The sequence below is a fragment of the Chiloscyllium plagiosum genome, unplaced genomic scaffold (assembly GCF_037043375.1).
Source record: "Chiloscyllium plagiosum isolate Xiang-an unplaced genomic scaffold, Cpla_swu_hap1 HiC_scaffold_7, whole genome shotgun sequence".
Classification (NCBI taxonomy): Eukaryota; Metazoa; Chordata; class Chondrichthyes; order Orectolobiformes; family Hemiscylliidae; genus Chiloscyllium; species Chiloscyllium plagiosum.
In genome coordinates this window covers 81,457,058-81,470,870 of record NW_028270145.1, presented here as the reverse complement: position 1 = coordinate 81,470,870, position 13,813 = coordinate 81,457,058, and the positions used below count along the sequence as shown (strand labels likewise).

Sequence of the window (13,813 nt, the reverse complement as noted above, 5' to 3'; positions counted from 1 at the left end):
ACATCAAACCCAGACCACAGGAAAACAGGAAAAGGTCAGCCACAGAAGAAAACATGCAGAAACGCAGGCCTCTGATTTCAAAGCAACTTCAACAGAACTCACTGGGGGCTAAATTGGGAAATAGGTGCAAGGTGTACAGGTGCTGTGAACCTGCACCTGTAAGTTGACATGTATGCAACATGTTAACTTCATGCTACCTGCTCATTATAATGATATTATACAGCTAGCATACACAGTGCTGATCATTGACTGCACCCAGCAGTAACTTGCTTGCACCACTTAACATTCTGCTTCAGGCTGGCTTGCAAAGTGTGCATTGCTTTAGGGGGATGGAAAGGATGTGGGGTCATTTGGGAAATATAGTGAATTATACAGGAAGTAATTCTAATCAAAAGATTGAGGGAGCACCTTGGTATGGAATTCCATGTCAAGAAGAAACCCAAGGATGTGCATACAGTTTTGAATGGTGTTCAATGATCTCACACATCAAGGGCAAGTGCATGAAATTTTAAATACAATGGCCTGCTAACTGCACCACTTGCCTTGGTAATATATTATTATTCAGTACAATATTCAGTTTACCACAACCCTACGACTAACTAACTAACAATCTCTATCAATCAGGATTCTTGCCTGAAGTTCATATGCTTTACCTAGCCTACACACTAGGCACTTGCACAAAGCTCCTGACCAAACTTCACAGGATTCACACACTGCCAAATATTCAACATGTCAGGTATATCAGCAAAATGATGCTAATCATTGTTAGAATACCAAAGCTGAGGCCATTGTTATAGGCACAGGTGAAACACTGATCTCATCCTCATTTCTAATCCTCTTTTTTCTTATCCCACAAGCCCATCATTCCAGAGCCTTGAGATTCCAGATTTGCAATACTGTGGTTGAGTCTTAAACCATCGAGTTCACTAATGGCATTTAAGGAAGGAAATACATGGGAATACGTCATCCTCACCTGTTCTGGCTGAGATGTGACTCCACAGTAACATGATTGATGCTTAAATACTCACTGAAATAGCCTCACAAGCCACTCAGTTCTGGAGAAGGGTTATATATGAAACATTGACTTCTCCACCTCCCGATGCTGGGTCGAGAATGTGGTGCTAGAAAAGCACAGCAGATCAGGCAGCATCCGAGGAGCAGGAGGGAATCGATGTTTCAGGTATAAGCCCTTCACCAGAAATGAGGCATTCCTGATGAAGGGCTTATGCTCGAACCGTCGATTCTCCTGTTCTTTGATGCTGCCTTCTCTGCTGTGCTTTTCCAGCATCACACTCTCAACTCTAATCTCCAGCATCGGCAGTCCTCACTTTCTCCACCTGCTGAATCTGCTGGCTTGCTGTGTTCTTCCAGCGTCTGACTTGTCTACCTTGTGAGCCAATTATGTCAAGTAAAATTAGGGATGGGGAGCAAAACCTGGCAGCAGATTAGGGCTTCTGAGCCTGGGGCTTGCCTGCACCATTCGTTTCTCTTTTTGTTTGTTTATTTTTTCTCTCTCTCTTCTCTCGTTTTATTTTCTTTTTTATTCTATTTTACTTATCTCTTGGTGAAATGTTTGGTCCCAGTGACAAGTAGGCTCAGCAGCATGAACTCAGTCCCAGCAACAATGGCGGAGATGAGTTCAGGTTCCTTGTGGCTTCTGTCGAGGCGGTCTAGTGCTGCCTCAACACCTAGTTCAGGCTTCGGGTGAGGTTCCAGGAGGCCACAGGGTCATCTGCAGTCATTCCTCATAGTTGCTTCGGTGACGGCTGACGATGAGGCCTTCTGCTGGACTTGACAGGGTGACAGCAAGCCTGGCTTCCTGAGCATGTATGGCAGCAGCAGCAGAAGGCAGTTGTTTGAGGACAGTGAGCCCAGCACAGAAGGAGTGAGCCTTCAGGAAACACCCGACAGCAGTGATTGCGGGTCCTGAGCTGAGTGATGGCACCAGCACAGGACTCGAGATGGTGGCAGCGGCATTGGCTTTTAATGGCAGGATGGCCTCTGCAGTTGGCAGAGAAGGCAACATCTGTGATTGGTGTCAGTCAGCCATGGCAGTGCGGGAGGCCGAAATCGATACTCTGGGGGAGTCAACAGGAGCAGTGGTTTCTTCAGCTGCAGAATGGTAGGCCCCGTGAGGGGATTCCTGGTATGGACTGTGCAAGGAAAGCACAGCAAAGAGGAGGATCGGAGCCCCTGTAGTAAGTGCAGTCCATACATGGCTAAGTACTTTCCAAAATAATATTTGACATTAGCTTTATTTCTTTATTTTTCTATTTAATACTAATAATTACTGCAATGTTTAACTTTTAACTTTGTTCTTTCTTTCTACCATGTTCTTAAGATTCTGTAGCTCAGTACTTGTACCTAAATGATGCCTTGTGCGGTGACAATATAAACTTTTCACTGTATTTGAATACGCATGACAATAAAACAAATCTAAATTTAAAAATGCAAGGCTTGCCAGTGAAAATCACATCTAATGTAATAATAAAATTATTTTAAAAACATTCTTCTGAGTTACAAGCTGCACAAGGTATAAGCAAACACCTGACTTTTCTATCGTCTTAACATAATTTTAATCTTATATAATTTAGTTTTCAGATTCCCATGAAGCATCATCAAACCAGGCCAGGCCATAGAGGATTACCAAGAAGAGAGTGAAGATAGGGACACACAAATGATTTCACACTGACAGCCAAAAGCTCAGCTTCTGCTCCTCCTTTGTCTTCAAGTCACTTGTCCTGCTCTGAGTAACCTCTGCTCATCCACCCCACTCATAATTTATTCTATGCAGAATGCTTAATAGACCACACATGTTTGTAAATTACTACCACGTGCAGAAGTCTTAAAGGCAATAAAAATTCCTGTAGCAGCTGCCGTATCAATTAATGTAGATTTATACAAGTTGAATGAACTGTGGGAAAGCATCAAACACCTGAAGCAATAGATATTAGAGATCTACCAGCCAAAGACCTATGAATGATTGATGACCCTGTAAGTGGTTGATGAATGGGGTAGATGTTCTTTACTGCCGCAGGTTTGAATGGGTGAAGTTAAGAGAAGGTGATGACTGAAGCGCTGAGCTCCAAATGGGCACCAGTGACATCAAATTAGTGTTTTATTTCTTCTCTCATGGGATATGACTGTTGTTGGCTAGATCAGCATTTGATGTCCATTCCTCCAGCCCCTTTGAACTGAGTGACTTGCAAGACCGTTTTGAAGCCAGTTAAGAGTTAACCACATTGAAAGTGCAATAAATGGCTGCCACAATCATCTGTGCACACCAAGTCCGTATTTATGAGTCCAACAACCAGAAAATATACGGTTAATGCACATTTTGGACACAGCATGCTTCTGGTGCTCTGTGGTTCTGTTTGTTCAGGCAAAGAGCCAAGCAAGCAAAACTGACCTTTAAGCTTTAAACCCGCAGGAGAACTACACTGCACCTGACATCATTATATATTCAGATAACAAAGCAGCAGCTTTAGCCAACCTGCAGGAACAGGTTATTACCTTGCTGAAATCTATTTTGTAGCTACTGGTTTCCAATTAGTCACTGCAGTTAAATGCTTATATGTAGGAGAAAAGGCTTTTTTTAGTTAAAAGCAAATGTTAATTTAGAATTCTGAATTTTGCTTGATTAGTCTCTTCTTAGCTTGGATCTTGCTGGATTTTCATAAATGGGACATCGGGGACAATGGAGTCTGTCTTTTGATTTGTCTGGATGCCTGTGTTCAGGTTCAAGGTAATTTTCTTTTTGAGCAATATCATTCAGGAATCATAGATTCCCTACAATGTGGAAATATCCAGTCCCACATTGACTCTCCGAAAAGCTTTCCACTGAGATCCACCCCAACCAACTCACCCACCCCATACTTATTCCAGCATTTCCCACAGCTAATCAACCTCGCCTGCATATCCCAGGACACTATGGGCAATTTATCATGACCAAACCACCTAACCTGTGCATCTTTGGACTGTGGGAGGAAACCAGAGCATCTGAAAAAAACCCATGCAGACACTAGGAGAATATGTAAACTCCTCACAGTCACACAAGGGTGAAATTGAGCTCAGGTCCCTGATGCTGAAAGGCAGCAGTGCTAACCACAGAGTAACCATGCCACCCCAATTTACATTCCAGCAAATCAATGTATGAAATTCAGGCAGACTATAAAATGTGCAAGTAGTCTACTACACTAGATTATCACCCGGGAGTGGGGATAAATATCACCTCCAACTAGAAAATCAATCCATATATATTAAAGCTATGATCTAACATCAGGAAGAAAACCTCAACAGAATAAATCAAGTAAGAGTGCAAGAGCAACATCTAAGATTTTGAACTTTTTATCAAACAGGTATTTGTTTCAACTCCTATGTAAAGAAATATGAACTGAAACAGAATAAATTCTGGGAAAAAGAATATTCTACTGTGAATCATAGAAATTGTAGCTTGCAAGTGTGAAAGTGTAAGTGTTTTTCACTGACAAGGACCATGATTAAGTGGTACTTTCCAAGTCACAAACTGTCACAGTTAACCTTTTGAACCTGACATGAAGGAGTTCATAATGACCTAAGTATTTTTCTAAAAATTCTGTTTACAGTTGGTGGCACAGCTGCTAAAACGGGACTTTCCGTCTTCAGCAAATAGTTCTGTACATTTGACAAATGTTTTTCAGTGCTTCAAATGTTAGTTATCATTAACTGTCACTTACCCTTAAAACATACTGATGATTCATTAGAAAGTTCATACAAATATAGAGTCCCAAGGCTTACACCACACAAAAAGAGCAATCATCCCACCGAAACTGCACCATTAAAAATAAACATCTATTCTCCCCTATTTTGTAGCATTTTGTCCATAATCCTGTATAGCAAGTGCATATCTGTTATGATTGTTTCACATCTACGACCCTTACAGGCAGTGAGCTTCAGATTCCCACCACTGTCTGGGTGAAAAAAATCCTAATTTCAATAGCAACACAGCATAAATTAGAAATGCATCCAAGGCAGGGCAAATTCAGCCATTTGATGTCTAAATATGAGGCTTAATGACAGCAGTATTAGAGGTAAGTCAGATGAGTTAAGAGCTTGGATTGACATATGGAACTACAATGTTGTTGCATCACAGAGATATGGTTGACAGTGGGACAACTCTGGCAATTTAACATTCCAATGTATAAGATTTTCAGGCAGGACAGGAAGTGGTGTTGCATTATTAGATAGGGAGTCACTTACTCCAGTAAGGAGGAATGATATCTTGGAAGGGTCATCAAATGAGTCTTTGTGTGTAGAAATTAAGAATAAAAAGGGGACAGTCACACTGTTAGGAATGTATTATAGATCCCCAGCAGGCAATTGAGGAACAGATATGTAGTCAATTCACTATGCTGTGAATAACTAATACGAGGATAATTATATTAGGGAATTTCAACTAGCCTAATGTTAATTGGAATAATTATAATTAAAGGATTTAGAGAGAGGAGATTACTTGAAATGTGTACAGGAAAGCTTTTTATGTCAACATGTTGATGGTGCTATGAAGAGCAGTGCTGTGCTGGGGAATGAACGTCTGCAGGCCAACTTCCCAACTCGGTAGACATGTCCACTCCAACTGCAACCAGCACCCGAGCTACAAATCTTTACCCAATGCTTGAACATATAATTGGTACAACGGGAGCAAAACAATGCAGGCCCGAGAGGAGCTTTGGAAGTGTTAGGGAGAGCTCAAGAAAACAGTTAAACTAAAACAAAAGGGGTAATAAGAAAATGTTGATGGACATGATTAGGAAGAATGTTCTAGAAGTATATCAAGGGGAAGAGAATAACCAGGGAAAGAGTGGGGCTTTATAGGGATCAATTGGACAAACTGTGCATGAAGCCAGAGGATATTAGTACAGTGTTAAATGAATACTTCACATCTGTCTTTACTCAGGCGGAGAGGGATGCAAGTACAGAATTTGCGGAGATGGACTGTGAAGTTCTTTAGCAGATTGATACAAGAAGCAAAGAGGTATAGAGGGTTTTGATAGATTTAAAAATGGACAAATCGTAGGTCCAAATGAATTGTATGCTAGGCTGTTATGGGAGATGTTGGAGGAAATTGTAAGGGCCCTGACCAAATTTTCAAATTATCTCTGGCCACAGGGAGGTGCCAGAGGACTGCAGGACAGCTAATGTGGTTTACACAAGATGTAGTGGAGATAGACCAGGGAACTATAGACCAGTGAATTTAACACCAATACGGCAAGTTAAAAAACACAAAACACCAGGTTATAGTCCAACAGGTTTATGTGGAGGCACTAACTTTCAGAGCGCTGCTCCTTCATCAGGTGCTTCATCAAGAAGCAGCGCTTCGAAAGCTTGTACTTACTAATAAATCTGTTGGACTATAACCTGGTGTTGTTGATTTTTAACTTTGTCCATCCCAGTCCAATATCGGCTCCTCCAAATCATGACCAATAGGGAAACTGTTGGAGAAAATAATGAAGGAGAAAATGAATTTCCATTTAGAGAGGTAAGATTTGGTTAGGTATAGTCAGCATGGCCTTGTCAGAAAGAAGTCATGTCTAACAAATCTGATGGAATTTTTTGAGGAGGTGACCAAGTGCTTGGATGAAGATAATGCAGTTGGTGCTAATTATATGGATTCCAGAAAGACCTTTGACAACATTCCATCATGGCAAACTGTTAAAGAAGGTAAAAGCTCATGGGATCCAGGATAACTTGGCAAGGTGGATCAAAAATTAGCTTAGTAATGGGATACAATGGGTAGTGCCGAAGGTTGTAAGTGTGATTGGAGGCCAGTGCAGTTGTAACATAGGGATCAGTGCTGTATTCCTTATTGTTTATGATATTCATAAATGATGTAAATAAAAATGTGGGAGGGATGATAAGTGAATTTGCAGATGACAGAAAGTTTGGTGGGTAGTTGATAGTGAGGAGGAAGATGTTAGGTTACAGAAAGATATAAACTAATTGATCAGTTGGGCAGATCAGTGGCAGATGGAAGTTAACCCAGATAAATGTGAGGTGATGCACTTTAGAAAAAGGAAAAGACAAGGGAATACTCAATGAATGGCAAGACACTAGGTCATTCAGAGGAACAGAGGGATCTGGTGGTGCCTGTCCATAGATCCCCGAAGGTGACAAGACAGAACAATAATTAAGAAGGTATATGGCACACTTGCCTATATCAGTCGTGACAAAGATTATAAGAGCAGGGAGGCCATTTCGGAGCTGTACAGAACTTTGGTAAGGCCACAGCTAGAATACGATATGCAGTTCTGGTCACCATACGATAGGAATGATGTAATTTCACTTCCGTGGTTACAAAGGAGGTGCCCCAAGATATTGGTTGGGATATGGTGTATTTGAGCTCTGAAGAGAGGATGGATAAGCTTGGGTTGTTTTCTTTGGAACAAATAGGCTTGAGAGAGGACATGGTACAGGGGTGTATTGGTGAAAATATCAGCTATAACTGTACATTTCCAAAAAGCAAATCAGCAAAATGAACACTGCCTCAAATCATTAGTTGTCAAGTTTTAATAAATTTTGATTAAAGGGAATTGCTTGAAAGCATTAACTCTCTCCCTTCATGGATGTTGACTGGCCTGATCAGTCTTCCCAATATCTACAATGTTTATATCAGATTTTTGGCATTCATTGTCATTTCTTCTTGTTTTAATGTTCATAATCTTATATTTTAACTATATTAAAAACTTTCCAGGTGATTTCACTAACATTGTCCTAGACCCAACTATCTATTTATTGGCATCAATGATCTTCACTCCATCATAAGGTCAGAAGTGAAGATGTTCACTACTGATTGTACAATGTCCAGCATCATTTGCAAGTCCTCAGATATCGAAGCAGCCAGTGTCTATATGCAGCAAGACCTGGACAATATTCAGGCATGGCAACATGAATAGCTACTATCATGCATGTCACAGAGATGCCAGGAAATGACCATCTCCAACAAGAGAGAGTGTAGCCTTTGTTCTTTAACATTCACTTGCATTACTATGACTAAATCCTTGACTTTCAGCAGCTTGGAGTTATACTGACAGAAGCTGAACTAGGTCAGACATATAATTACATATAACTACAATGGCTACAACAGCAGATGGGGTGCTCAGAATTTTGTAGCCAGTAACTCAACTCCTGACTCCCCAAATCCCCAAAGCCTGTCCACCATTTGCACGTCACAAGTTAGGAGTGATTTCGAATACTCTGTACTTGACTGGCAAGTGCAGCTCCAACAAGACTCAAGAAGCTTGAAACTACCCAGGACAAAGCAGCCCACTTGGTTGGTATTCCATTCACCCCTTTCCACATTTAATTCCATCACCACTGATGCACAGTAGCAACAGTGTGTATTATCTGCAAGATACACTCCAGTAACTTACCAACACTCCTTTCATCAAAGCCATAACCTCTACCATCCAGAAGGACAAAGGATGCAGATACATGGGAATGCCATCTGCAATTTCCCCTCCAACACACAGCCTAACCTGACTTGGGACCATGTCAGTTACAGCATTCTACAGGTTCTGACATACCAAGGACTGTAGTAGTTCAAGAGGTGCAGCTATCACCTTCTCCAGGGCAATTAGGGATGGGGTAAAAAGTGCCAGCCTAGCAGCCATTCCCACAACCTATGAATGGATGAAAAAATGTTGGCTTTCCTAATATGCAGAATTACAGATTATTAACACTATGTCAGTGACATCAGTATTCATTTGGCATCTCTCATGCTTGTAGTTTGAATGCATCGTAGAATGTTGATATACTTTAAAGGTATAAGTGTATGTTGTTTTTTTCTGCTAAGTAACACTTGAAAAAGTGCATAATACTAAAGAGAAATATCAGCGATCACAGCAGCTTGCCAGTGAATAATTATATGATAACACCGATGTGAATTAGAATCAATTAGGTAATAAATTGCAAGCATTAATATTGATATCATGAAGCATTATTGATCTTCCCTTTTACAAAACCACCAAATTTGTCATAACTGGAAATAAAAGCATTGTAACAATATCTCAAAGAGCTCTTAATTTAACTTGTAATGATTTTTATGCTTCAATACATTGCCAATATGATTATCAGAAATATTCCAAAGTATTAACAAGTCATATTTATGTGAGGTAACCATATGACATTTTACCTGGACAAGGCACTGAACAAGGAATCTTTAATCCCCACACATCAGATATTCCAACTGGTCTGTTGCCACACAATTCGTTCTCCACCACCTTTGCTGAACCTGGGAGTCTTCCATCATGAACAATACAAGAGAGATTACGCACTTTAAAACCATCACCACACTGTGCTCCCTGCAAAATAAAGTAATTATTGATTATAGTCTTTGAAGCATTAATAAAATGTCTATGAGAACTGAGATCCAAACCAAATTCAGGCAACATTATTTGACTTCTGTTATGGGTTGTAGTGAAAATGGACTATCGATATTCAACTTCAATCATTTGACTTTACTAACTGAGAATTTCCTGGATTAAAAGTACTTTTTTTAAAGGATGCTACTGACCTAGAATGACTGCTGTGATTGGTTGACCATCCCAAGCACCCAGGTCAAAAAAATGACACTAATTGCATTGGAATTGCCATTGTTCTCAAGAACCATTGAAATTCAATGCAGCAGCAAGGAATTTGCATCTTTTGCTTTATTCACACTTGCATGACAAATTCAGATATTGAGTAATGATAGGTTGTTTGCAGCGAAACAATGACACAGACACTAGAATCCTCAGAGGAATTGTACAGCAACAGCAGCATTTGAGCAACTAAGGAAAGGGAAAGCAAAATTGATCGAACATTCTTTTCTGCTGAAATCTCTCAACCTCAGAAGGCAATGCTCATGAAAAAGCAACCTAGGAAACAACAATTCAGCAAGAAATCAAGATTATCTTGAAGTTTCACTGCTCCTTAGGAAATAGGTTGAAACATTCGGACACAGTATTCACTCTTGCAATTTAATGATTCTAAAAATCAGGAACCTGCAACCTCTTTTATGATCCCATCAGTATGGACTCCCCTACTCCTAATTTATAAGAATTATTACTTGTGTTTGTGTGCCTGATTTTGATGGTGTGATTTTGTATTTTTCTCAGGTTTAAAGCTAAAAAAGAAACTCTCTTTCAAGCAAGAAAACATTGGATTTGACGTTTTCTTAGTTTTTGATCTGGTGAACTAATCTTAATTGAAGTCCAATAGCCATGCAAGCAACAGGGAAGGTTAAAAAGACAGGAGCCAATCACTAATTGGTGTGGCCAAGTAATATTATCATCAGACTATTAATCCAGGGACCCAAGTGAGGTTCTGTGATCCATGTATCAATCCTGCCATAGCTGTTGGTGGAATTTGACTTTAATAAACGTCTGGAACTCAGAGTCGAATGATGACCATGAAGGTGTTGTTAATTATCAGAATAAAACCAAAATCTGGGTGATTAATGTCTTATTAAGGAAGGAAATCTATACTCCTTATCTGATCTGACCTACATGTGACTCCAGATCCACAGCAAAATAGTTTCCTCTTAACTGTCCTCTGAGCAATTAGGGATGGGCAATAAATGCTAGCTTAGCCAGTAACACATATCTCATCAATGAATTTTAAAAAAATCTTTTCACTTGTTCAGAACTTTGAGAGATTTGCAAATTAAAATGTAAATAATTGCATTTTTCTCTCTTCAGAATGAAAATCCTCATCCTACATTTAGCGTTTCTTTCAACATGATAGTGGAAAAGCAGTTAAATGAACAAATCTTGGTTCCCTAGTTAAATTCAACTAGGAGAAAGTGAGGACTGCAGATGCTGGAGATCAGAGCTGAAAGATGTGTTGCTGGAAAAGCGCAGCAGGTCAGGCAGCATCCAAGGAGCAGGAGAATCGACGTTTCGGGCATATGCCTTGCTCCTTGGATGCTGCCTGACCTGCTGCGCTTTTCCAGCAACACATTTTTCATCCCTAGTTAAATTCTCAAGCAGACTGAATTCTTATGTCTCCTAGTAATTACTTGCTAATCAATTGTGTTCAACAGCAATCTGATAATGAAACAAGGAGAGTGGTGAGGAGGAATCAATATACATGAGAGAGATCTTAATTCTTTATTCCAAAATGAACAACTGAAGGCAAAAACAAAGCAGAGAACATCCCAATGGCATATTCAAATATATGGACAACCTTTATACAATCTTTACACTATCTTACTGACATTCTTATTTTTAAATCACCAAAATCTTCTCTTAATATATTATACAAAACATATAGATTGGTTGAAAACATAATTATTCTTTAACTCAATGACACATTAATAATGTATCTAAAATGGCAGTCTGTACTCAGATAACACATTCTATGTATTTATTAGCGAGAGCATTAAATTTGAATTGAAATACATAAAATGCTCCTTTATTCTCTTCAGTGAACACTACAATGCAAAAGCAGTAAATAAATATACATTGGTGTAAGTGTATGTTGAAATCTTTGGCAAATTATTTTTGCAACACTGTAACATTCAGTTCACAGAGAGATAAAGTATTTACTATCTGTTTTAAGATACATTAAATTAAGGAACCAACTTGAAAGCAAAATTTTATGACACCTAACCCCATCTATTTTCCATGCAAATATTGTTATATAATACATTATCTGTAAAACAGTATCTTCTCTGAAATGCAAAAGTACTTATTATGTTTGCAATGATATAACATTTGATTTACAGATAGAGAAATTGGAATAGAAAAATCTTGATTAATATAGCGCAAACAGCACCAACAATAAATTTTCAGGAAAGCACAACATTCAGCCCTGCATTATCTCAGTGCTTCTAAATCAGAGCTGTACATTGCCATCTTACTACACATCTAATTTCTGAAATTTATTTCCTGTCTGTTTCTCCATGTCTAAGCTTTTATGTTTGCTTCTTCACCTTCCATTTTTTTTACTTACTTGCTTATAAACATCAAAACTTTAATTCAGGAAGTCTGACTCATTCATCACATACCAAAATGTACAAAAACAACTAATCTTAGAGTGAAGATGTTGTCAGTAATTTGAACCAAAACTTGTACTGTTGAGCACTAAATGAAAAGTAGTTTTATTTGTTTGCAATTTTCACAATCCAGGCAATTTTAAGATTAACAGCTCCATCAAGGAAGAGACAAGACTTATTCTGTGAGCACTATGATAATCTGGTACCCGGCTGGCCACTAATATTTGCTACAAATCTTCCGACTCCCATAGTACCAGATACATCCTCACATCCTGCTTACTGTAAAGACTCTGTTCCATTCTCTGTCCCCGTCAAATCTGTTCCAAAGATGCCAACTTCAAAAAGGAGGCCTCTGAATGTCCATCTTTTTCTTCAACCAAGAATTCCCCATCACTGTGGTTGATAGGGCCCTCAGCCATGTCTAACCCATCTCCTGCACTTTGGCCCTCACCGTTCTCTGCTCTCCTAGAACCGCAATAGGGTTCACCAGTCCTCACTTACCATGCCACCAGCATCCATCCACATCCAAATGGTCATTAGCCACCATTACCACCACCTCCAGCGAGATGCCATCACCAGACTCATATTCCCCTCCCTCCCTTGTCAGCATTCCACAGGGATGTTCCCTCCAGGGTATATTGATCCATTCCTTCACTCCCAACACACACATGCTCTTGCCCCCAATCCCCACAGCCATGTAATCACAGAAGGTGCAAAACCTGTTTATTTCCTCCCTCCTCACTATCCAAGGCCCCAGACACACCTGCTTGGTGAAGCAGTGATTTACCTGCACTTCACTCAATCTAGTCTATTGTATTTGCTGTTTACAATATAGTCCGCTCTACACTGGGGAAACGAGATGTAGACTGGGCAGTTACTTTGCAGAATACCTACAGCCGGCCCACAAAAATGACCCTGAGCTATTTGTTGCCTGTCACTTCAATACACTACCTTATTCCCTGGTCAACATCTCTGCCTCGGGCTTGCTACATTACTCCAGCAAAACTCTGTGCAAACTGGAAGAACAGTGTCTCATTTTCTGTTTCGGGACCCTGCAGCCTTCAGGACTCAATATCAAATCCATTAGTTTTAGGCCCTGAGCACATTCTCCCATTTCCTTATCCCAACCCTGACACACCAGGCCTTGTCATCACATAGGCTGTTATCACAATCAACCCATTGTCAACCACTAATGGTCTCTATTCGCAGCTATTGATTCTCCTTGGCTGACCTATGCCTATTCTTTTGTCTGCTCAACTGTTCTCTCTCACTGGAATCCATCTCTACCTATCAGTTACTCCTCCACTGTTTCCTCATCTGGAGATAAATGTCTGAGAATGACAATTAAACCCATTAGGTAAAACCATCAGGTAAATCCAATCTGGTTCAACAATGTCCTGAAGGAAAGGAAATCTGCTGTCCTTACCTGGTCTGTATGCGACACCAGACATACAGCAACCTGGTTGACTCTTAAATGCAATTTGTGCAATTTGGAACAGGCAATAAATGCAGGCCTAGCTAGTTATGCTCACATTCCTTGAATGACTAAAAAAATTCTGGATTAGGGTGGTGCTGGAAAAGCACAGCAGGTCAGGCAGCATCTGAGGAGCTGGAAAATCGACGTTTTGGGCAAAAGCCCTTCATCAGAAAAAAAAACTCTGCTTTCTCTCCACTGAGCTTCTCCAAAAATTTCTGTTTTTATTTCTAATTTCTAGCATCTGCAGTTCTTTGGGGTTTTTTTTGTATATGTTATTGCATGCTGAACAGGTTACATTGATATGATAGACATTTTTACAGAAC

At 39.8% G+C, this 13,813-nt stretch overlaps 1 protein-coding gene across 3 annotated transcripts in view; it reads right to left on the bottom strand.

Moving 5' to 3' along the window:
• Positions 1-13,813, bottom strand: part of thsd7ba (thrombospondin, type I, domain containing 7Ba) — a 919,481-nt gene that overhangs the window by 73,933 nt on the left and 831,735 nt on the right. For all 3 annotated transcript variants that reach the window (XM_087989223.1, XM_087989224.1, XM_087989222.1), the window contains one exon: positions 9,170-9,338. In XM_087989223.1, coding sequence (XP_087845349.1) covers positions 9,170-9,338 — 169 coding nt within the window. The remainder of the gene's footprint in view (positions 1-9,169; positions 9,339-13,813) is intronic.